Below are 22,768 nucleotides of genomic sequence, written 5' to 3'. Positions count from 1 at the left end.
ATTGTTTAGTAATAAAGAATTGATTCCATTTGTTCTACTTAGCTATGCTTTCGTATAACCTCGGGAAGGATCAGGGTGAGTCCATTCCAAATAATCTGCGAAAGGGAGTGTTAGTTTATCTGCATACTTTTCCTGAAAATGCTGAGCGTATCCTGGAATCGTGGCTACATTTTCTAAAACGTGAATATATTGCATTTTTAGAAGATATGAAGTGCATCTCTGTCATGTAATGGGAGTCTTATGTCAGCTGCAGCTACTCAATTTGCATGTAAATTCTGAAAATTTCCTTGTCCCATGTGACACTTCTGAAATGTCTGTCTGTTCTTTTTTCCTTTTTAATTTCTCAAGCTCACTATTTGGATAAGATTGTTAAAGGTACTGTATACTTGCTCTTTGTTGACATATCTCTATATAACCGTGTATTAGCTTGCACTAGGTATGAAAATAGACTGTTTTCATGCATATTTTTGTAAATTATAAATCAGGCTTACATTATGTGAAATCCTTTGGATTTAAAGTATTGAGACTTGAATGTCTGTGTCTCATTTTTATAAGTTTGGGTTATTGCAGATTTCATCCTATGTAAAAACATTAGTTTTCACTGGAACCAAAAACTGAAGATAACAGTAATTTGCTGTTTTTTGGTTTTTTGGGTTTTTCTGTTTTGTTTTCTGGTTTTTTTGGTTTTTTTTGGCTTTAAGATCTTCATTGTTGGCAATTCGGCTCATAAGCTTTAAATTCTAAATCAAAGAATCATGAACGCTCACTCTTATCACAGAATAAGAAATTGTCAATCTAAAGAAGATTCTGGTTAACATATGTTGAGAGAAATCTCATTTATCCTCATATGGAAACTTCTTTGGCTTTTTCTCAGTGTTTCGAAATATATGTGATATAATTTATGTTTTGTGATTTTCTAAAACAACTACAAAATACTGTGCATTCTAGAAAACAGAAATGGTAACACCACTCAGCAGAAAACAGCAGATTCTTTGTCTTCAGTTATCATAGAAATAAGTGAAAACCATATTTTTCAGAAGAGAAAATTCCCTTTCCCTTGCTCCTAAGATTACCTATTTTTTTATTCCTTGTTTGTGCTTTTCATTAGAATATGAAAATATTCATGACAATATCCAGGCTTTCATGTAATAACTCCTTGTGTGCAGGCAGTCAGCTGCTGCACATCTTTGTCAGTGGGGCAGTTAAACCCCTTATTTTTTTTTTCATTAAAAACAAAACAGAAACATCCATAAGGAAAATTCACCTTTTAGGTATTGAATAATCCGTAAATACAGATGGTAATTGTCTGAAGGAAAAGAAGCAGCAAAATTAATCTTCTCCTGACCTGATGGTGTCCATAAGTGTAATTTCATCATACCCAGCCACAAGAGACTGTCACAATGGTCTTCCTTCTGTTAACGCTAACCTTAAGAGACAGAAGGTCTCTGAGATCTTTTCATTTCACGTTCCACAGTGGAGGAGGGGAAGCCAAGATATGAATAATTCTTTTAATCCAGACTTAAAATAAACATCCTTAAACGGATTGTTCCCTTAAACTTTGTCACCAAAACAAGAGTAGCATTCTACTTACAAGAAGCTGTAGAACAAACTCCACCTGCCAGAGCAAGTATTTTTTTTACTAATATATATTTTATGCCAAATTATAAGTAATTCTTTCCAAAGAGATCTGATTAATAGCCAATTATTCTTGCCATTTTAGAGCATTTATATCCTCGTTTCTGTCAGTGTCGTGTCACGCTCATAGACAAGAGCACCAGAATCTACCCAAGTGTCATCCTCATAAACAGATCATGTTGGCTGCATGCCAGTTATCATCTGTAGGAAGTGGCAGAATTTTTTTTTTTAATGTCATGTTAGGCTGAAACAATTATAGATTTTGGATATATTAAATTATTTTCATTGTTTCCCAAATTTTCCCTCCTTGCCCATAAAAGCAGACAAGATAGGATATAAAGGTAACAGCATAAAAGCTTTAGGGAGATTGTCACAAACTATCACCCTTCGCGCTCTGTCTTGAAGCACGTGACTACCGTGTTTTTGTTCGGTCTATCGATGTTTTACTGTGGTCCTTATGGTATTTCATTTTGTCCGTCCTAAGTAATCAAATATGCACAGCTATTACATTCGGTTGGAAATCCTGTCGGTCCTATCCCATCCGTATGCAGCCTGAATCCTAATGTCTGTTAGAATAGATGCTAAGCTGCTTCACTATTTCCTGGGCTTTGCTTATTCTGTGAAAAGGAATGTATCCTCGGCATAAAGTATAGTCATTAATACTGGCCTATACTTTGTGCAGTTATTTAATGCGCTGTAATTTCACATGAATATACGGCAACTCTGAGACCAGATAAAACTAATGTTCTCTTTCCGACATCATTCATATCCTCATACCCGCTTTCATGCTTTGAAATTAGAGGGAATTTTTGAAAGCAACAAGGCGCTTTTAAGAAGGCATGTCTAACCAGTGGCCAGTGTTGTTTACAACAGATTGAAGGTCTTTTCTAGGGCTTCTGAGATGGTCTTTTTGTGACGCTTTTTCACGCCTTACAACCAACCTTGTCGCTTTGCTAAAGGAAAAAAATTTAAGTTCATTTTGTCTGGCCTGCAGCAATTTAGTGGATCATTGCAGGTATTTCTGTCCTGCACAGGTAAGTGGTGTCTCAAGGGTCAGGCCAATCAAAGATGCCACTTGGATGGGGATGAGATGCCTCAGATAATGTTGCTGTTTCTGTCCATGTGCAATTACAGTATTTGTGCTGTTTCGAAAGGCCTGTTCCCACTAAGTGTCCCTCATTTGTTTACTTGAGGTGCAAAAACTTTCAATACTCAGATCACTTCTGTTGTCCTTCTTTGTCTCTTTCGACAGAGGGGTGCCCCGGTCTGTGCAACAGCAATGGAAGATGCACACTGGACCAAAACGGCTGGCATTGTGTTTGCCAGCCAGGGTGGAGGGGAGCAGGGTGTGACGTGGCCATGGAGACCCTCTGCACAGATAGCAAGGACAATGAGGGAGGTAAGAGACGCTGAGCAGGAAAGCGAGCTTGTGCCGGAACTCAGGTTTATGAGTTCTCGCGGGTACCTGGTTATCTGTTGCCAAAAAAAAAAAAAAATCCGATCCCCATAGATTAAATTTTTTGAAAAATGTATGAGTGCTGATAGGGTGATTTTGCTCCCTATTTTCCCTGAGACAAATGCAAGATTATCGTCATTCAGGGAAAAGGCAAGGTAACCAAGCTACCGGGTAATGTACATTGTTCTCCATTCCTCGTGGTAATCTCCAGGTGACAGTTCTCCTCGGTGCAGTTTTTAGGACCCTGTAGATTGGGAGCTCTAAAGCAGTATTTTAATAATGCAACATTCCAAAAGGTGCAAGACAGCTCCCAAGCTCTTCTGTTGGAAGGCCTGGATGAAAAGAAAAAAAAAAAAAAAAAAAAAGGAACAGAAAGCAATCCCCTTGAAGCTGTACTTCCAGTGTCTTTTTTTTCTTTCCAGTGTCTTTTTATCCTTAACTTTACACCCTGTGAAAAGGATTATGATATTCCACCCCATATAAGCCCAGGGTTAAGAAATAAGTATTTTCCCCGTTGCGCACATCCTCCGTGCTAGTGTATTTCAATTTCAGAGAACAGAGAAGTGAGAGTTAGTGTTTGTCTCCAGTGATGGAGGACTTGCCCCTGGAGCTGTTCAGTTTTGGTGTCCCTTTGGGACTGAGGTTTTTGGAAGGATGCAGTTTCTGTCTGGACCTCTGCGGTCACCTGCTGTGTGGGTTAGTGTGTGTTTCCGTACCCCCACCTTCGTTCCACCTGCCCTTGTGGGAGTGTCCACGTGGGCAATATAGTGTTGGTTAAAAGTGCAGGTTTAGAGTCAGATCTTCCCTCCAACTCGTAGTGCTCATGTGACCTTAGACAAGGTTCTTATCCCTTTACATTTCAAATGCTTCATGTATAAAAGAGTGATAAAGAAGTTTCTGGAAGGATTAAGCTAGAGAATGTTTGTAAAGTACTTAGTGTATTGCCGGGGATATATTATATTGTGAGTAGCGGCTATTATTATCCTATTTTCCTTCTTTTGCTTTCAAAAGTACTCCCCTTGACTGGGTGAAATTCATAAAAGGTTGTCAGAGAAGGTTGAATGGCCTTTTCCTTTCCAAATAGAGTGGACCTAACTTCAGGCAGACCTCGGAGATGTTGCGGGTCCGGTTCCAGAGCATTGCAGTAAAGCAAGTACCAGAATAAAGCAAGTCCCACTAACTGTGGAGTTTCCCAGTGCATATCAAAGTTACGTTTACCCTCCACTGTTAAGTTACCCTATACTGCAGTCTGTCAAGTGGGCAATAGCCTTATGTCTAAAAAACAATGTACATACCTTAATATAAAAATATTGCTAAAAAGGGTTAACCGTCATCTGAGCCTTAAGCAAGTTGTAACATCAAAGTCGTAACATCAAACATCAAAAAAACCATCATAGATCACCAGCACAGATATAATAATGAAAAAGTTTGAAATATTGTGAGAATTACCGAAACGTGACACAGAGACACAAGGTGAGCAGATGCTGTTGGAAAAACAGCGCACTGGTCTTTGCTCCACGCGGAGTTGCCACAAACCTTCAATGTATGAAAAATGCAGTATCTTTGGAGCACAATAAAGGGAAACACAGTAAAAACAAGGCCTGCCCTGTACTGTTCTCTCAGAAGCAGAGTGCCAGAACCAGCTGTCAGCTCTCCCCATTGCCCCAACACACACACACACACACACACACACACACACACACACACACACACACACACTACAGTCATTCTGAAACCAAACGTTATTTGTGTCTCAACTTCCTAAGAGTTGCAATTCTCCCCTTTCATTCTAGCACATTGGTCACTATTTTCCCTGTTTTCTTTTAACCTGGGCTCTTGAGAAACTTGAGCCACTGGTTCTGAGCTGAAGCCTCCTTTGCTGTCTGCTCCTGATAGATTTAGGTGGTCCTTAACCCTCGCAGCCCCTCCTGCCTAATGATACGCGGTTGCCCCGATCCCTCCTCAGCGCGCCCATGTGCCTGTCTTAGGAACCACAGCATCAGTCCTCTCTGACCCCCAGCCCAGACGGCAACTTTCCTCCTTGCTTTCCCCCAAGGAGCCCCTACCCCACTGTGTTCTATTGCCCAGGGAGGAAGGAGAGCTTCCCTTCCTCCTTTTTTCTTTTTTTTTTTAAATTACTCTTTTATTTTTTATTCTTTTGCCACACAGCATGAGGGATCTTAGTTCCCCGACGACCAGGGATTGAACCCATGCCCCCTGCAGTGGAAGGGCGGAGTGCTGGACCGCCAGGGAAGTCCCTTCCCTTCCTCCTTGATCAGATATTTCACACTTGTCTTCTAAAAGATTTACCTTGAGGAGGTTACAGACTCTTGCAGAGGGAAGCAAACTGCAGGGCCAAGTCTGCAGAGACGCTGCGGCGTAACTGAGGGGAGCAAACTGCAGGGCCAAGTCTGCAGAGACGCCGCGGCGTAACTGAGGGGAGCAAACTGCAGGGCCAAGTCTGCAGAGACGCCGCGGCGTAACTGAGGGGAGCAAACTGCAGGGCCAAGTCTGCAGAGACGCTGCAGCGTAACTGAGGGGCTAATCAACTCTTTAGTATTGTTATCAGCTAAGGAGGTTTCTCTCTTCCCTCAAAATTTATCAGCTGTGAATTGGCCTCATTCCCCCCTTGTTTATTCTTCTTAGCCTGAAGCTAGGCTATCTCTAGACTTGCCTCTCCAAGGGGAAATCTGAGCTGATAGAAGCCCTCATGTGGATTCTCTGCTTATCTCATATAATTTGTATTCCTGTCCCTAACCTAATTTTGTTGATCTGAGCAGGAATCTCAGTGCCGGCTTTATTATATCCTGAGATTGTAACCTGGGTGCCTTATAACCCAAGCTAGAGGGTTCCTTGAACTTAAGCATGGGCTGTGTGTATACAGACAATATTTTCCACACCAAACCCCAACTCAAGACACATAATCTGGCAATTAAGGATATCATTATCATTATATGAGGACAATAAAACAGAATGTTTAAAATAAGGACTATACTTGAAATTCTATGATACGTAGGAACTGTACCATTAGAGATCTATTGTCTAAACTAAGTTTGATGTCAAAATGGTGAATTAGCCAGAAAGTAGCTATAAGTAATTTGATTTAACACATTAAGTAACTAGGGAGGAGGAGAAGATGAAGAGAGGTTGATTTAGCCCGAATCAGAAATTAAACGTATCATACGAGTAGCTGCTGGTCTAGTCTGAGTAATTTTGTAGAACACAACTTTAAGAACTTTGCAGAACACACACGCACACGCACACACACACACAAAGAAAGTTGCTTACTATTCCCAGAACTGAAAAAGATATATTTAAAAATTTTAGAAAGGACAGCCACATACGGTTAAATAAATATTTTTTTCTTACGCCAAGCATCTTCCTTCGCCTCAAAAATATACCTTCCTTTACCAAATCCGCTTCACCGCATTTCTACTGCCTAAGCCTAAAGATCCCCAACCTATGGATCTCACTAAATAAATAAAGAATCCACCTGCCGATGCAGGGGGCACGGTTGGAGCCCTGGTCCGGGAAGATCCCACATGCCGCGGAGCACCTAAGCCGTGCACCACAACTAGTGAGCCTGTGCTCTAGAGCCCGCAAGCCACAACTACTGAGCCCGCGAGCCACAACTACTGAAGCCCGCATGCCACAACTACTGAGCCCACGCGCCTAGAGCCCGTGCTCCACAACAAGAGAAGCCACCGCAATGAGAAGCCCGCGCACTGCAACGAAGGCAGCCCCTGCTCGCCACAACTAGAGAAAGCCCGTGCGCAGCAACAAAGACCCAACGCAGCCAAAAATAAATAAAATAAATTTATTAAAAAAAAAATAGGTGACCCTCTCTGCCTGTGGAGCCAGCTTCCCCTTTATGTCTCTAACGGGCATGAGGAAGAGCAGGCTTCGAGGGGAATCTGCAGTGAGGACCAAGAGAGGTGGGCTACCAGTAAAGTAGCCTCCGGAGGGGCTTTAGCTACTCTTGCAGCACCTGCGTAGTCATGAGAAGTGAATCTCCTGTTCAGTCGGACCTTGTTTCTTTAAGGCTCAAATAAATAGCTGTTGCATACACAGACTCATTAGCTTTTCAGAACTAAGACCATCTTTTACCCACCATAAAGGCCTTGACAAAGATCCCCACTCTCTGTGGACTCAACAAGGTGTCTCCCCCTTTGCTTCTCAAATCTGAGCTCCAGGTGTCGCACAGAGGCAGCTGGAGCAGACATCAGGGCAGAGGTGGGCTATGGGAGAGTCAACTTTTAAATCACACAGTGGACGTCAGAAACTTGTGGTCACTGGACCAGCGAATTGTGGCGAACATCTCCACACAGGGCCTGTAGGCACTTTGGAAGCAAGGACAAGATATCCTTTTCTCGTTGGAAACGGTTTCTGAGCAAGGGATCCACGCTGCAGGCCTCCACCTGGCTTTTACATATTTCTTCAGCTTTATCTTCACCTACAAGGTCATCCTCCCTCTAGACTGAGCCACGTCTTGTTCATATCCCGGAACTCACTCTGCTGGTGAAGTCGCTAAGATCAGAGAAAAGACAGGTGAAGAGATGGGAACTGATCCCTAGTAAATGCTGTGTGTCTGGAGTGGGGTTGAAGACAGTGACTCCATACTGCCCCATCCTCAGCTTATATAACTGACAAATTTGGAGAGAACTGCACCTAGGCGTACAGACAGTGGTAACAGATATCTGGGTTAATCATCTGTCAACTCTGCTTGTTCTATGCTGGCACCATTCTCTGGATGTCTCTCCCACCAGCTCGAGGTTTACATTCCTCTAGCATGACAAGCCCAGTGCAGGGAGGACACCTTTTTCAATGGTTACATGAGACCTGGGCCTGGCCTGAGCCCGACTCTCATTGGTCTGAATTAGGTCACCTGCCCTACAAGGAAACTGAAGTTCTGTCTCCAGAATAAAGGGGTAAGGATGGTGGGTAGGCAGAAAAACAGATTCCACTATCGGAATGTAAATAGCTGTCAATAGCGTTTGGTTTTAGTGTAACCAGACAGTGTACTCATAACCATTTCATATGGCTAGTAGAACTCTGTTCGTTTCAGGAGTCTTCTAGTCTCTCTCTTCTCCCTTCCCCGCCAAATTCCAGCCTTCTCACTTGAGAACAAGGAAACCAGTGGTGAGCCTCCCCTGACATGCTCTCCATGCCTGAGACTGACGAGGCAGCTCTCAGTTCTCTCCCAAACACTTCTGTACGCATCGTCAGTTTCACCTGGTCACCCTACTACAAATCTCATTCAATAGGGGGTGTCTTGACTTTCAGTAGCTCCCCATATGGTGGTCCCACTGTAGAAGCATCAAAATGCAACAGCTTGCCAGAGACAACTCTGTTTTTTAGAGACTCGAGATGCTTATTAATGAGAAGATTACTCCAAAATATATTGTCTCTGGCAGTGGTTACCATGTTCCCATTGCCCTTCTTATTCGGGAGATCTCGTCAGAGTTTCCTCTGACATCTTGCTTCCCTGTCTGGTCCTCCAGTGGATAGCTCCCCTGTGGGGACCAGAGGCATGGGATGCAAGCCCTCTCCTGCATATTGGATGGTTGAGGGCCCAAGAATGACTTAAAGCCTCTTCCTAAATTTTGTGCAAGATGGTAGAGTGTCAAAGTATAAATCCTGCCAGGAAAGATGCATCTTACTTGTAAGACGATAGAGTTATTCTTTGTCCTTCAGAGTTGCTACTTCGTGGGGCTAGATGTCAGGAAGATGTATCTAAAACAGGCTTTTTTTAAATCTTCAGAGGTTGATAATTGTAGAGATTACAATTCAACTGAATTAATTTCTAAATAAGCTCAGATTCAACTGAGCTTATTTAGAAATTAAAAAGAAACCGTAATGAGAGAGAGAGAGAGAAAGGAAGGAAGAAAAATACAAATGAAAGATTCAAACTGCAGGAGAAAGCAGGAGTGTGCTAGCAGTGAAAATGAGGGAAACAATGAATGAAATTTTAATGTAAGCCTCAATGAGTGTGATGAATGGACAGAGCTGGTCTAAGTTTGGAGATTTACCAAATGAAAATAAGGAAATATTTGGAAATAGATTTTTAAGAAGTCCTAGCAGGAGGATGAGACAATTGTGTTCTCAAAAAAACATATTGAAAAATAAAAGTTAAATAAAATAGTAACAGAAATAGGAAGAGGGGGGAAAAATAGTTTAAAAAAAGAAGAAAGAGGGAGGGAAGGGAGGAGATTACAAGAGTTCCTAAGTACTTCTTAAAAAGAATCCAGATATCAGAATATAGAATGGCACTCAGTCTCAGAGCCTTAAAATACGTTAACCTGGCGGATGATTTGGGGCAGGGGGAATTACTATTCATTCGAAAGACCCTATGAGATCCTACTATAGGGAGAGATTCAGGTTACTCTGAACCCTTTTACTATCCACAGAAGTTTTAGAGCCCTGGGAATCCCCTTCTAGGAAAGAAAAGTCCAGCTTGTGCTCTCAGAAGTAAAGGACCCCAGTAGCCTCCTGGTAGTACACAAGGAACATGGGGTTTGATCACTGTTTTTTGAATGAGTTTTAGAAGGAGAGGAAAATCAGAGCCACACAGGCTGGAACTAAAAGTCTCCCCTGTATTTTACACCCATTACCATTTGCTGCCACCGCAAGGTTCACAGTGTAACAAAGGGCATCGCACAGAACCTCTTTAGAAAGTGTCCCCTTTCTCCATGTTAAGAACCTCTGCATTCCTGGGGAGGGTTACTACTAGTAACCATACACAAGTGCTACATTCTCATTGTCAAGAGTAACCCCTGTCAACAACTTAAAGAGTGCGTGTTTCTACGCCTCCTTCAGTGGATTTAGATGCACATTTATGTTTTGTTTTTTTTTTTTTTCTTTTCTTTTTTTTTGATTTTATTTATTTATTTATGGCTGTGTTGAGTCTTCGTTCCTGTGCGAGGGCTTTCTCTAGTTGCAGCAAGTGGGGGCCACTCTTCATTGCAGCGCGTGGGCCTCTCACTGTCGCGGCCTGTCTTGTTGCAGAGCACAGGCTCCAGGCGCGCAGGCTCAGTAATTGTGGCTCACGGGCCTAGTCGCTCCGCGGCATGTGGGATCTTCCCAGACCAGGACTCGAACCCGTGTCCCCTGCATTGGCAGGCAGACTCTCAACCACTGCGCCACCAGGGAAGCCCACATTTATGTTTTTAAACGTAAACGGGATAGGTACTGTTCTAAATTTGATTCTGCCAAAGAGGGTAACTTAGAGATTTTTTCATGTCAGTACATATAGGCCTATCTCCTACTTTATAATAGAAACATGGTTGTCCTAATGAATTTTACCACTACTAATTAATAATTATTTAGTTGTTTCTCTTTGTTTTTGCTCTTAGTATAAAGACAAATCTGTAGTGAATCTGTGTGTGTATATCTGCATATAAATCTGTGAATGTACAAATATTTCTTTGGGACAGATTTTTAGAAATGAAGTTGCTGGGTCACGGGGTAATTTTAATTTGTAATTCTGGTAGCTACTGACAGTTGCCTTGCAGGTGAGTCTCACCATTGTGCACTTCATCGGTGGGATAGCGCTTATCTTCCCCATGTTCATGATCTGTACCTGATCGTTGTACATAAGCGAAATTGGCCAACAAAATGAAAAATACGAATTTTGTCTGCTGGGTGGAAATGACTCCATTTTTATTGTTTAATTTGCATTTCCCCAATTACTAGTTAGATTGATGATCTTTATATATGTTCCTTGATTGTTTGCATTTCTTCTTTTGCTAATTGCTTATTTATTTTTCTTGACCATTTTTTTCTATTGAGTTACTTGACTTTTTCTTTTTAATTTTTAGGAGTTCTTTGTATATTCTTCTTATCAGTTCTTTATGAGGTGTGTTGCAGATATTTTATCCCAAGTTTTCGTTACTTTTAACTTTGTTTATGGTGTCTTTCATCGTGCGGAAATTTTCAAATGATAAACTTTTACAAGGTAAATGTTTATAAGGTTTAACTTTTCCTTCATGAATTCTGGGTTGTTTGTCTTTATAAGTACATACATAAGTTGTACTTACGTGTAGTATTTCCTATAATTTCTTCTAATACTTTTTGTAATTGTATGGATTGCTTAATGTCCAGTTCATCAAGAACATGTAAAGATACCTATTAGAGTAAAAATAGAAACAGGAATTCAAGGATTAGCATAGTGTCTGAGGGCAGGAAAAAGGTGATGAAAGAAAATCAGCACGTGTCTCTGCTGTGCTTTTAAGGCATCATTTTGACCTGTTTAGATCTCATAAGCTCTAGGAACTGAATTGGTTCTTCACTTCATTCAGCAAAATTATTGTATGCGTACTTGGTACCAAGAGGTATGTGTCCTAAATTCTGGTGCTACAACAGTGAACTAGATTAGCCCTCAAGGAACTTCGTGAGACCATTGTCTGAGCTGATTGCTAAAGGAATTGGGGAGGGGGATAAGAGAGCAGGTGAGAAGTCTCCCAGCTGAGGAAATAATAATCACAAAGGTCTTGTAAGCCAGGTTAAGGAGTTCTAACTACTCAGAAAGCAGCAGGGACCAATTAAAGGAAGTATTTTAGCTAGAGAAGTGAAATAACCACATTTGATTTCTACCAAGATTACTCAGATTTAAGTGTTGAGAATGAATAGCTAGGACAAGACTGGCGCCTGGGAAACCAACCCCTTGTTGAGATCTTGTCAGGAAGTGACCATGTGGTCTAAACGGTTGTTTCAGTGAAATGGCAAGAAATAGACTGATTGAAGAGATGTTTGGGGTGGAGAAAAGGAGGATCTGGTCATTGATTAGGTGCAGAGAAAAAGGGAGAAGAGGAATCAAGGTTGACATTCAGGTTTCTGCTTTGAGAAACTGGGTGAGTGGATGGTGGAACCATTCCTTGAAATAGGAAATGCAGAGGAAGCGAGTGTTCAGAGAAGATCATATTTGCTGTGCTTTAGACGTGTGTTAAGTTTTCGATGCCCGTGGAAATATCTAGAAGACCGGTTGTGGATTTGGAGTTCAGGAGAATGATCAGCCTGGAATCATGAGCCTTGAAATGTTGTGAACATAGAGAGAATAAAGCCACCAAGAAAGCACTGCTGTAGACAAACCAAGAAGATATAGAAAACCAAACATGATCCCAATTCAGTAATAAGTGAATTTCATGCATGGTACAGAATGGTGACTTAAAAGAGCAGCAAAGGTATACCCGTACACTTTGAAAATTCTAAAATCCACAGATTAAATACTGCATGAGAATTTCTACCTCTACCTCCAAGTGGAAGGCGGGGGAGGGGCTTCCAAATACTGTGGGGGAGGGCAGTGGGCATTCATTAATTATCTTTCGAGTAAAGATGAAAATTCATTCAAAGGAAATTCATGACTTTTTATCCAGTCAGTATGTCAGGGTTTTAAAAAACAAGTTAAAATATCCATAGCTGCTTAAAAGACAGAAGCAGATCAAAGCCAGCATAGAGGGTAAACTAGGAAAAGATGGAGTCAGACATTTTAATTATCTAGCAAAATAGGCATTAAATTTGCCAGAAAAAAAATCAAGAATGATTTAAAGACTATAAGGAAATAGGGCAGGGTAGAAACTTTAAAGCAAGACTAGAGGTTGGCAAACTATTACCCCTGGGCCAAAGCTTGTTTTTGTAAATAAAGTTTTATTGAGACACTGTCACACCCACTCATTTACATATTGTCTCTGGCTGCTTTAGAGCTCTAAAGGCAGAGCTAGATACTTGTAGCAGGGACTATATGGTCCACAAAGTCTGAAATATTTTTTATCTGGCCCTTTATGAAATGAGTTTGCCAGCCACTGTTACAAACCAATGAAAGGGTTAAGAAAGATGAGAACATGTTTTGAAATGATAACAGAACAATAACATTGAGGATTAAGTGGAAGGAAGCATACTCATTGTCTATATCAAAGTACCACTTACATTGCAAAGCCTAACCAGGAGAAAGAGGGGCTCTTAACTGATCATTGGAGTTGTTATTCAGTGGGTTTTGAACAGTTCTGATTTTCTTTAGATTTTTTTACGGTTAATTCTATTAGCTAAGGCTTCCACACCAATCTCAATTTAAGCTGACCTAATATTCCTGAGACTAAAATGAAACGTTGATGATCTTGAGAAGCTCTTCCACGAAGTCACTTTTACTACCGTATACATTTGGGCAAGTGGGTAATCAGCTTAGTTTTACTAGATAGCCCTAGCCACGTGAGTATAGACAAAGAATGCAAAGTGTTTTCTCGACTTATAGGAAGCCAGATTCATAACCATCCGTCACTTGCTTAGGCAAGTCACTGATAAACTCTGCAGAAAAATAACAAACCGTGTGTCCCTGCAACTCGGCTGTTGAAAATGAGATTCTTTCTCTGATTGATGTTAGCAGAGAGGCTTGTAAAAATGCATTCCCAACTGATTAGTTCAGAAGGTGTCAATCTCATGCAGTTTTATGACCTGCAGACTACATGCCAGATGCATGTTTGCTTTTTATAAACTAACAAAGATGAATGATGAAATTTGAGCATTCCTCTTTGGCCAGCTGTACCATATAGTGCCTAAAGGAAGACACTGTGGGGATATTATGGGGGACAAAGTGGGGGGGGGAATTTAACCCTTAATTTACCAGATTAATGGAGATAAAATATAATGTTTGGAAGTACTTTCACCATTAAGTAGTTTCTACTTATGTTAAAAAATGAACGTAAGGGAAAAACCTGTAAGAATATAAAATATTTGTGTGGAATTACCCTCCCGAGCATATGCACACCCCATTCTAAATCCATGGAGTCAGAGCTCTTAGATACATCATAAAACAGATTAAAGATTCCTCATGAAGTCTCAACATATGATCATGAATTGTTACTGAATGGGGTTTTTTAAATTGTTTTTTGAAGCTAAAAATGATTTAGGGGCAATAGGTCAACCATCTACGATTTTAAAAATCTGAATCTTCATAACTATGCTTCTATTTCTTTGAGACAGATGGAGAAAAATGCAATATATTGCATTATTATAACATATCCTCTTGAAAAATAAGCCTCTATCATAGTTTCATCTTTCTTCCACTAGAAATATTGAAGAATATTTAGACATTTTTCATCTTTGTGGCCTTTTGGCTAAGAAAGCAATATTTTGATAAATTTCTATGAAATTTCAAAGCTCAGTTTCATTTGACTTTCTTAAACATGATTTTAAATTTTTGTCAAAGAATAAATATACAGTTTCAAGTAATTAACCCATTTTTTAGAAATATAAGAGACATCTACATGAAAATGTAGCTATAATAAAAAAACTATGTAATAAGATCTACTTATCAGAAATTCTGACTCATACATTTTCATGTCAAATTATGGTGTCAAAAAGTTACAATAGTAACGTAAAAAGAGTCCAACACCATACATTTAATTCCAATTTTTACGTATTAAGCCTTTTTCTTCAAGTATAAGGGAAATAGATTTTTAGTTAATGTCTCTGGATAAACTGCATCTCTTTCAGTTTCAAGTGACAGAAAGGCCACAACCCAAACTGGCTTAAGGAAGAAGGCAATGCTTTGGCTTCTAGAACTGAAAAGCTCAGGAGGTCAGGGTCAGCTTATTGCAAAAGCCCCAAAGGTGTCACTATGACCTGTTGTCTTAGGTCTCCAGCTCTTGACTTTGCCTCTTCTGGGATGACTCCGTTCCCAGACAGGTTCTGCTGTAGTGGCAGCAAGAGGGATGCAGCAACCCTGGCCTCACAGCCTTACAGCTCCAAGCCTGGGGGGATGGGAGCTGATGGGGCAGGATTGCTTTTTAGATAGTTCCTGAAATTCAATCTGGCTTGACAAGTTAGGTCACATGTACATTTCTGAACCAAGCACAAAGGGAAATATGCACATAGACTTGAGAGTTGGGGAGAACTGGGTACCCAAATGAAAGTTCAGAGCTGTTGCACAAAGAAGGGGAAATGAGTGTTAGCAGAAACCACAAGTGTTGACGACGTTCTTCAGGTGGGAGCCAGGCTCCTCATCTGTTTCTTACCTTATCTGTGGTGTTGACCTAATTCTAGACTGGGCAATATAATTCAATTTAGTCTGTTTTCTTTTGTCTCAGTTTGCTGTCAGATAATGAATGGGCAAGCTTATGTTCTATTAATAAGAGTAGCCTAAAGCAAAAAGAAAAAAATGACTAGTGTGGTTTTTCTAAAAATAAAGGTTATTTCAAAACACTTGTGTAAATAAAATATATAGGTCAGCTAGATATTTTCAGCTGAGTTTGCCATAATAGGGTCACACCAAGACCTAAAACTTAGGTGTGAAGATTTTATAATGATTTTTTGTCTATTCTCCCAAAGGTAATTAAAGTCTTCGGAAACTAATGTTTTTATTAATCTACATTGAGAAATGAAATTGCCAAGCAGATCAAACTTCATGTATCAACTGGTCACTGAAAAATGACCTTGAAGGATAATGTCATCAACCATCATAACCTGACTCTTATCTGCTAATGGGATGGTTTAAATGTTTCAAACAAAATTCTTACATGCGCCATTGAATGTAGTTTCCTTCTGATATTCCTGGAGAATGCTCTGGAAGATTCTACCCAGTACTCTTGTTATGTCACCAGCAGTGTAGGTCCATTTTTAGTGACAGGTTTCTTATCATTTCCAATATTATGGCTTATTTACATTAGCCTCATTTTTATTAACATCTGCATTTTAAAGGATGTGTATTAAGAGCTCAGGTTCCTGTTTAAAATATGAGCGATGCCTTAATTTTATACGAAACACACTTTACCATCCCTGGGAAAATGATTTCCTTGAAAGGTGGTTGGCTAATCTCATTCATTATATGTTACTCTGTATATGTATTTCACGGACTTTCATATTCTGACCTTTTCCCAAATTGTAGATGGGGGAACAGCCGGTTACTGGAGCAGTCTGAACACACACAGTATTTACCAATTAAGTCCACCGTTGTGTATGGGCACAGCTCATGGCACCTCAAAACAGTTACAATAGTAACATCAGAGCTCAGTGATCACGGGTGACCATCACAAATATAATAATAATGCAAAAGTGGAGTATCGCGAGAAATACAAAAATGTAACAGAGACACGAAGTGAGCAAATGCTGTTGGGAAAATGGCACCAATAGACTTGCTCCACACGGTTGCCACAAACCTCCGATTTGTAAAAAACTCAATATCTGTGAAGAGCAATAAAACGGGGTCTGCATGTGATGGATTGTTCTAAACAGTCATTTTTTATTTTTTACTCAGAATCAACATCATATGATTTTTTTTCAGCCATCTTCAATCCAAACATTTACTGTCTATGAAAGCAACTGCAGGTATTGTATTTCATTTGGTTTCAAAAAGTATGCCTCCTAGAAATGACTATCAGATAGGGGGAGCGAATCATTTGATGTGGAAAAAGCCAGTCAACAAACAAAACGTGCTCTACATCACGGCAGAAAAAGAGGAGTTCTCTTACTGGTTTCCGTTTCTGTCTACAGATGGACTCATTGACTGCATGGATCCTGACTGCTGTTTACAGAGTTCCTGCCAAAATCAGCCCTACTGTCGTGGATTACCTGATCCCCAGGATATCATTAGCCAAAGCTTACAATCACCATCTCAGCAAGCTGCCAAACCCTTCTATGACCGAATCAGTTTTCTCATAGGATCTGATAGCACCCATGTCATACCCGGAGACAGTCCTTTCAATAAGAGGTTAATGCAGCTTTTCCTTACATAGACTTGTAGTGATACTATCATCAGTGAGAAGCCCTTTATATGAAATGCTGATGACTGTGAATTTGAGGAAAGTGCTTTCTTTAAAAGGCAGTTTCTCCTCGTTTGGCACATCCTTCACCAAACTTCGCATTTCAAGCATTTTTGACATAGTTCCCATACTTTGTCAATTTCAGTACCTGAAACATAACAGGACATCCCATTAAGGAGTCAATAAATCTTCATTTAACTAGTTGATTTTTGTTAGCACAGTAGGAAATGTTTCAAAAGAAGCAATGAAAAGACTCCAAAAGGCAAAACAGAAGTGCACTTTTTTTTAAGCTGAGCTCACTAAATAATACAAATTATGAAATCATGTAATGGAACTGCTAACGGCATGGCAGTAAGATTGCATAAGCTGTTGGACTGGTGCTTTGCAGAGCAGTAATGACCTGAAAATAAACCACTAAGGGAAAGCAGGTGTCTTGTGTCTCACTGAGCAAAAGAAGATGATTTACACCAGAACTCCTGGTTCTGCAGCAGTTTAATAGCATTAATGCAGTTAGACCCAGCAGTTGATTAAAAGTTGTTTCACAAATGTTCCTTATTGCCTGCTTAAATCTTGTACTTTTTGGTCCCTGTAGATTTCCCAATTGCCTTGGAATTAATTGGAAAGTATACTTTCCTTCATGTAAGCACCAGGTATATGACATGAAAAAACTGCAGCTTATAATTTTAAAACTTCATCTCTAAATTATTGGTCTTGATAACTTTCCAAAATCCAGATTGCAATGAATTAAAACCCCTGGTAAACACCAGACATTTCGAGAATGTGGATTACAATGAATTAGAAGGAACATTGTCTTGGGAGTATTTCAGGTCTGGTTTCTGTGAATACAAGTGCATGCAGTAGTGTTATTTTATCCTTAGATTGAATTATCTCTACATCATGATAATGTTGGCCTGAAAAGACAAATGTTCATTCTAGTTTTTCTACTTTTCCCACAGCCTTGCATCCGTCATCAGAGGCCAAGTACTAACTGCTGATGGAACGCCACTTATTGGAGTGAACGTCTCATTTTTCCATTACCCAGAATATGGATATACTATTACCCGCCAGGATGGAATGTAAGTTAATCCCAACACCCTGTCTCTGTTTGAAGTATTTTAAGTATAAAAACTAGGCATGCTTGGGCTTCCCTGGTGGCGCAGTGGTTGAGAGTCCGCCTCCCGATGCAGAGGACACAGGTTTGTGCCCCGGTCCAGGAAGATCCCTCATGCCGCGGAGCGGCTGGGCCCGTGAGCCATGGCCACTGAGCCTGCGCATCTGGAGCCTGTGCTCCACGACAGGAGAGGCCACAACAGTGAGAGGCCCGCGTACCGCAAAAAAAAAAAAAATAATAAAGACTAGGCATGCTTGTATCACCCAGCATGTTTTATTGTCCCTTCTAATACGGAACTGCAACAACTTTTAGACTCCAGAAATCTGTGACAGTACATGGCGGCAGAAATTTAAAGTTATATACTCAGATAGGTCTTTAAAAGTTGATTTCATTTCCTAAGGCATAATAATAGTGTTGTGGTTTTATAGGAGAATGTTCTTCGTCTTAGAAGCTTCATGTTGAAATATTAGAAAGTGAGATTTTGTAATATCTACAACTTACGCTCAGATGGTTCTGGAAAAGGAGTAGATAGGTAGATAGGTAAAGCAAATTTGGAAAAATGTTAATAAATTAGTAAATCTAAGTTAAGGGCATATGGATGGTCATTGTATAATTCTTTTAATATTCCTGTAGATTTGAAACTATTTCATATAAACGTTGGGAGAAGAAGTTTTTCTTTATAAAGCATATTGATCTGGGGAGGTGAGTGACTGGAGTTGCATGAGATCCAGATAATTCACTAAGCATGTCTTGTTTTTTCTTAGGTTTGACTTGGTGGCGAATGGCGGGGCTTCTCTAACTTTGGTATTTGAACGATCCCCGTTCCTCACTCAGTATCATACTGTGTGGATTCCATGGAATGTCTTTTATGTGATGGATACCCTCGTCATGAAGAAAGAGGAGAATGACATTCCCAGCTGTGATCTAAGTGGCTTCGTGAGGCCGAATCCTATCATTGTGTCATCACCTTTATCCACCTTTTTTAGATCTTCTCCTGAAGACAGTCCCATTATTCCCGAGACACAGGTAGGATATTCTAGCAGGCATTGCTTTTATATAAACCATTTTCAGATCATGGGGTTTCCAAAGAATGTTTTTACAGGATTACAGAATTCCAGTGCTATCCTAAATAATTCTATAGAATGACATATAGAATGTGGTGTGTGTATGTACAAGGATAGGTATTTCTATAGTAAGATATCTAGGTATTCCTTAAAGATCTATTAAAAATACTTTTTCCTCAAGCTATATCTGTATCTTGTATTAATTGTAGCCAAATGGGAAAACAGCTTAAGCTCGACAGCTAAAAATGCCTTTGCTCATGTATTCATTCATTGGAAAAAGGTTTTAGTGCCTGTACCTGACCTCCTAACTGACGCTGTACCAAGTGCTACTGTACATGGTCATCACTCTGAATATCTCACTGCTTAATGGTTATTGTAAGCCATTCTACATGTGATAAAGATTTGAATGAAGAACTATGGAAGTTCAAAAGAGAGGTCAGTTCCTAAGGAAGCCAAGGAAAACGTCACTGAAGATGCTGGCCTTCAAAGGGGGAAAGGATATTCCAGATAGAAGAAAATGTGCGAGCGATAGCATGGTGGTAAAAACAAATGCTGTTGTATAAAAACTGGTGAGCAATTTAAAGGTGTAGGACACTTATGGGGGAAGACTGGGGCCAGGTAATGAATGGCCCAGAAATACCATACAATGGGTACCTTGAATTCTTTAGATGACATGGAACCAGGGGGCCAATGTAGATTTTTCAGCATTTCTCTAATGCTAACTCAAGTGACAAAATGCATAAAATAATAGAAGGAGACAGATCAGTGAACAGAATTGTATTCACTGTACGTCCATACAGACCTAGCACCCCGAGGCAGAGGGCCCACCAATCATACCGGTTGTGGAAATGAAGAAGAGGGAATGGATTAGACAGATTTGGAGGTAGAGCTGGGAGGACGTGGTTTCCGCGTGTTTAGCCAAGTCAAGGATGGAGCTTACAGATCAGGCAGCTGGCAAAAATCGGCTTAATGGTTGGTTTTTCCGCTCGGGCTGGATTTACTTTTCCCACTAATGCAAAAAATATGGTCAAATTAAGAAACACGTTTTAATGAACTAAACTGCAGATACTTGTTCCAGGGAAATAGGCTAATGATGACAAAGACAGTAATCAGTTATTAAAATTAGGAATAACACGATATTTTGAAATACAGGAGTAACTCCTAGAAGACCACAGAAATATATATTCATGAAAGACTGCCTTACCTATGGAAAACCTATCAAATTTATGGGAAATTATTTTGGAAATAAATGATATGCCTGAGGTTTCAATCACTTATATTTTCAGGGCCATTCAAGAGTCACAAAATCTATTTTTCAAACTAACCCACTGGTGTTTCACCCCAATGATATAGAACAGTGAGTTCTGTTCAGATGATTCACCCTGTACCCTACAGTCCTACAAAAGTACTGTCAATCTGAAACGTAAGGGTTTCCCTAAGTCTAATAGAGCTCTAGAAAGTTTCTGTATCTCCATAAACTGTTCTGCTTAAGACAGTCTGTGTTTGAATTCAGTCAGCGTGGCTGGTGAGGAAAATGCCAACTGTAATAAATTGGTGTGTCTGTTACAGCATAGCAGTGCCTTCTTCGTCTGCTAGATTGCATCACATCCCGCTTCCTGCCAACACTGACTCACAGGCCGAATGGAAGTTTGTTTAGCCCCTTCTTTTGTTCTACTTCCAACTGCGTGATTGTTTATATCGAAAGTGACAGCTATACCCTCAGTAGCATGGGTTCTACTTAAGTTATTAAAATTTGTATGACAGGGCTTCCCTGGTGGTGCAGTGGTTGGGAGTCCACCTGCCAATGCAGGGGACACGGGTTCGAGCCCTGGTCCGGGAAGATCCCACGTGCCGCGGAGCAACTAAGCCTGTGCGCCACAACTACTGAGCCTGCGCTCTAGAGCCCGCGAGCCACAACTACTGAGCCCGTGAGCCACAACTACTGAGCCCACGTGACACAACTACTGAAGCCCGTGTGCCTAGAGCCCGTGCTCCGCAGCAAGAGAAGCCACCTCAATGAGAAGCCCGCGCACTGCAACGAAGAGCAGCCCCCGCTCGCCGCAACTAGAGAAAGCCCGCGTGCAGCAACGAAGACCCAACACAGCCAAAAATAAATAAATTTTTAAAAACATTTGTATGACAGATATACATCATTCCTAACTGTTTCACGTGAGAGGAACTGGAAGGAGAACACTACTGAACACTGAATCGCTATTCTAAGATTCTTCTAAGCGAAAAAGTAGTCCTTTAAGTCTGAATAATGAATAGTCATAGAGCAGTCTGAGGCAGCCTTTGAGAATGCTATTTAATTCTTAGTAGAGAAAGTGGTGAGTTCCTGGGGTAGGTTCTTAAACATAGATAGTCTTGCACTTTACAGTAGGTGTCGTAAGCCTAGGAAGAGCTATTATTATTAAACAAACTAATAGCATCACTAGTAAGTAGGATCTGAATTGTTTGGATAGATTTTATACACAATGTAACATAAATTTTTCAAAACATTCAAATAATGTTTTGGCATAATATATTTTGCCTATGTCGGGATAAATTTGTTGGCATTCGTTGACCAAGGCACAGCGATGCGTACGTTGTGGGGTTAAGACTTTGATTTTTTAAATTTGTAAAGGAGATGATTCTTATGCAGGTAATTATGTTAACTTCTTACACTCCCTTCAATTCAGAAAGTACAAATGGAGTGTCTTTTGTGTGCATTCGACAACACATTAGTTGTTCTCTGGGGGAAAATTTACGCAACTTGAAACTATTAGTTCATGTACCATCATATCAAAAATCAGTGGTGAGTTGAAGCGCAGTGTTTAACTAATTATGAGTATGTGCTATTACCTTCCAACATGAATATGGAATTTGCTACAATTTAACCCAAATGAATTGGTCTGTTTTGCTATCATTCCTGCCTTTAGGAGTAGGTTTAATCCTTGAATGAGCCAGCTGGCGTGGGCCAGATCTTTGGCCTGGACCACATCGCTGTGCTGAGCTAACCGTCTTACAAATGTCTGCTCTAATTCTTCAGGGCCATAGGCGTGACAGATGGGTTAGTGAGAATCCACAGTGACCATAAAGTAACGAGTCATTGCATGTCAGCCTGCAGGAACAGTCACAGTATTTCCTGTATGAGGGGTAGCACCTGAGCTGTGATTAACTCAGAATAAATAACAAGAAGCTTTTAGGAGAAGAAAAATTGGGCTGGCAGAGGAGTTATTTTTAATTATTGAATAAGATAACATCTCAAATGCGTGTTTATGATTAGTGACTCTTTAGTGTCTTATTTTAGTTGCTTGGCTCCGTTCCTTTCAATGCATTTTACCTAGTAGTCGTACATGATCACCGTTTGCTTTCTCCAACCCTAGGTACTCCATGAAGAAACCACAATTCCAGGAACAGACTTGAAACTCTCCTACCTGAGTTCCAGAGCTGCCGGATATAAGTCAGTACTTAAGATCACCATGACCCAGTCCGTTATCCCATTTAATTTAATGAAGGTTCATCTGATGGTAGCTGTAGTAGGAAGACTCTTTCAAAAGTGGTTTCCTGCCTCACCGAACTTGGCCTATACTTTTATATGGGATAAAACAGATGCTTATAATCAAAAGGTCTATGGTCTATCTGAAGCTGTTGGTAAGTCCCTTGTAAATATATATTCTGAACCGAAAACATTGTCTTGAAGTCAGAACTAACATAAAATGCATTGTAACGTGTGAAAATCCATGGGTAAGCAGAGAGGAAGACAGTAAGGTTG

The 22,768-nt window shown here is 40.4% G+C and overlaps 1 protein-coding gene across 5 annotated transcripts in view; it reads left to right on the top strand.

Moving 5' to 3' along the window:
- The window catches only part of TENM3 (teneurin transmembrane protein 3), a 454,793-nt gene that overhangs the window by 363,956 nt on the left and 68,069 nt on the right, over positions 1 to 22,768 (top strand). For all 5 annotated transcript variants that reach the window (XM_032618480.1, XM_032618479.1, XM_032618478.1 and 2 more), the window contains 5 exons: positions 2,888 to 3,034; positions 16,571 to 16,787; positions 17,796 to 17,915; positions 18,715 to 18,976; positions 22,380 to 22,647. In XM_032618480.1, coding sequence (XP_032474371.1) covers positions 2,888 to 3,034; positions 16,571 to 16,787; positions 17,796 to 17,915; positions 18,715 to 18,976; positions 22,380 to 22,647 — 1,014 coding nt within the window. The remainder of the gene's footprint in view (positions 1 to 2,887; positions 3,035 to 16,570; positions 16,788 to 17,795; positions 17,916 to 18,714; positions 18,977 to 22,379; positions 22,648 to 22,768) is intronic.

Source organism: Phocoena sinus, chromosome 21 (assembly GCF_008692025.1).
Source record: "Phocoena sinus isolate mPhoSin1 chromosome 21, mPhoSin1.pri, whole genome shotgun sequence".
In the NCBI taxonomy this organism is placed as follows: domain Eukaryota; kingdom Metazoa; phylum Chordata; class Mammalia; order Artiodactyla; family Phocoenidae; genus Phocoena; species Phocoena sinus.
Note: the sequence above shows the minus strand (reverse complement) of the source record. Positions and strands in the feature narration are given on the sequence as shown.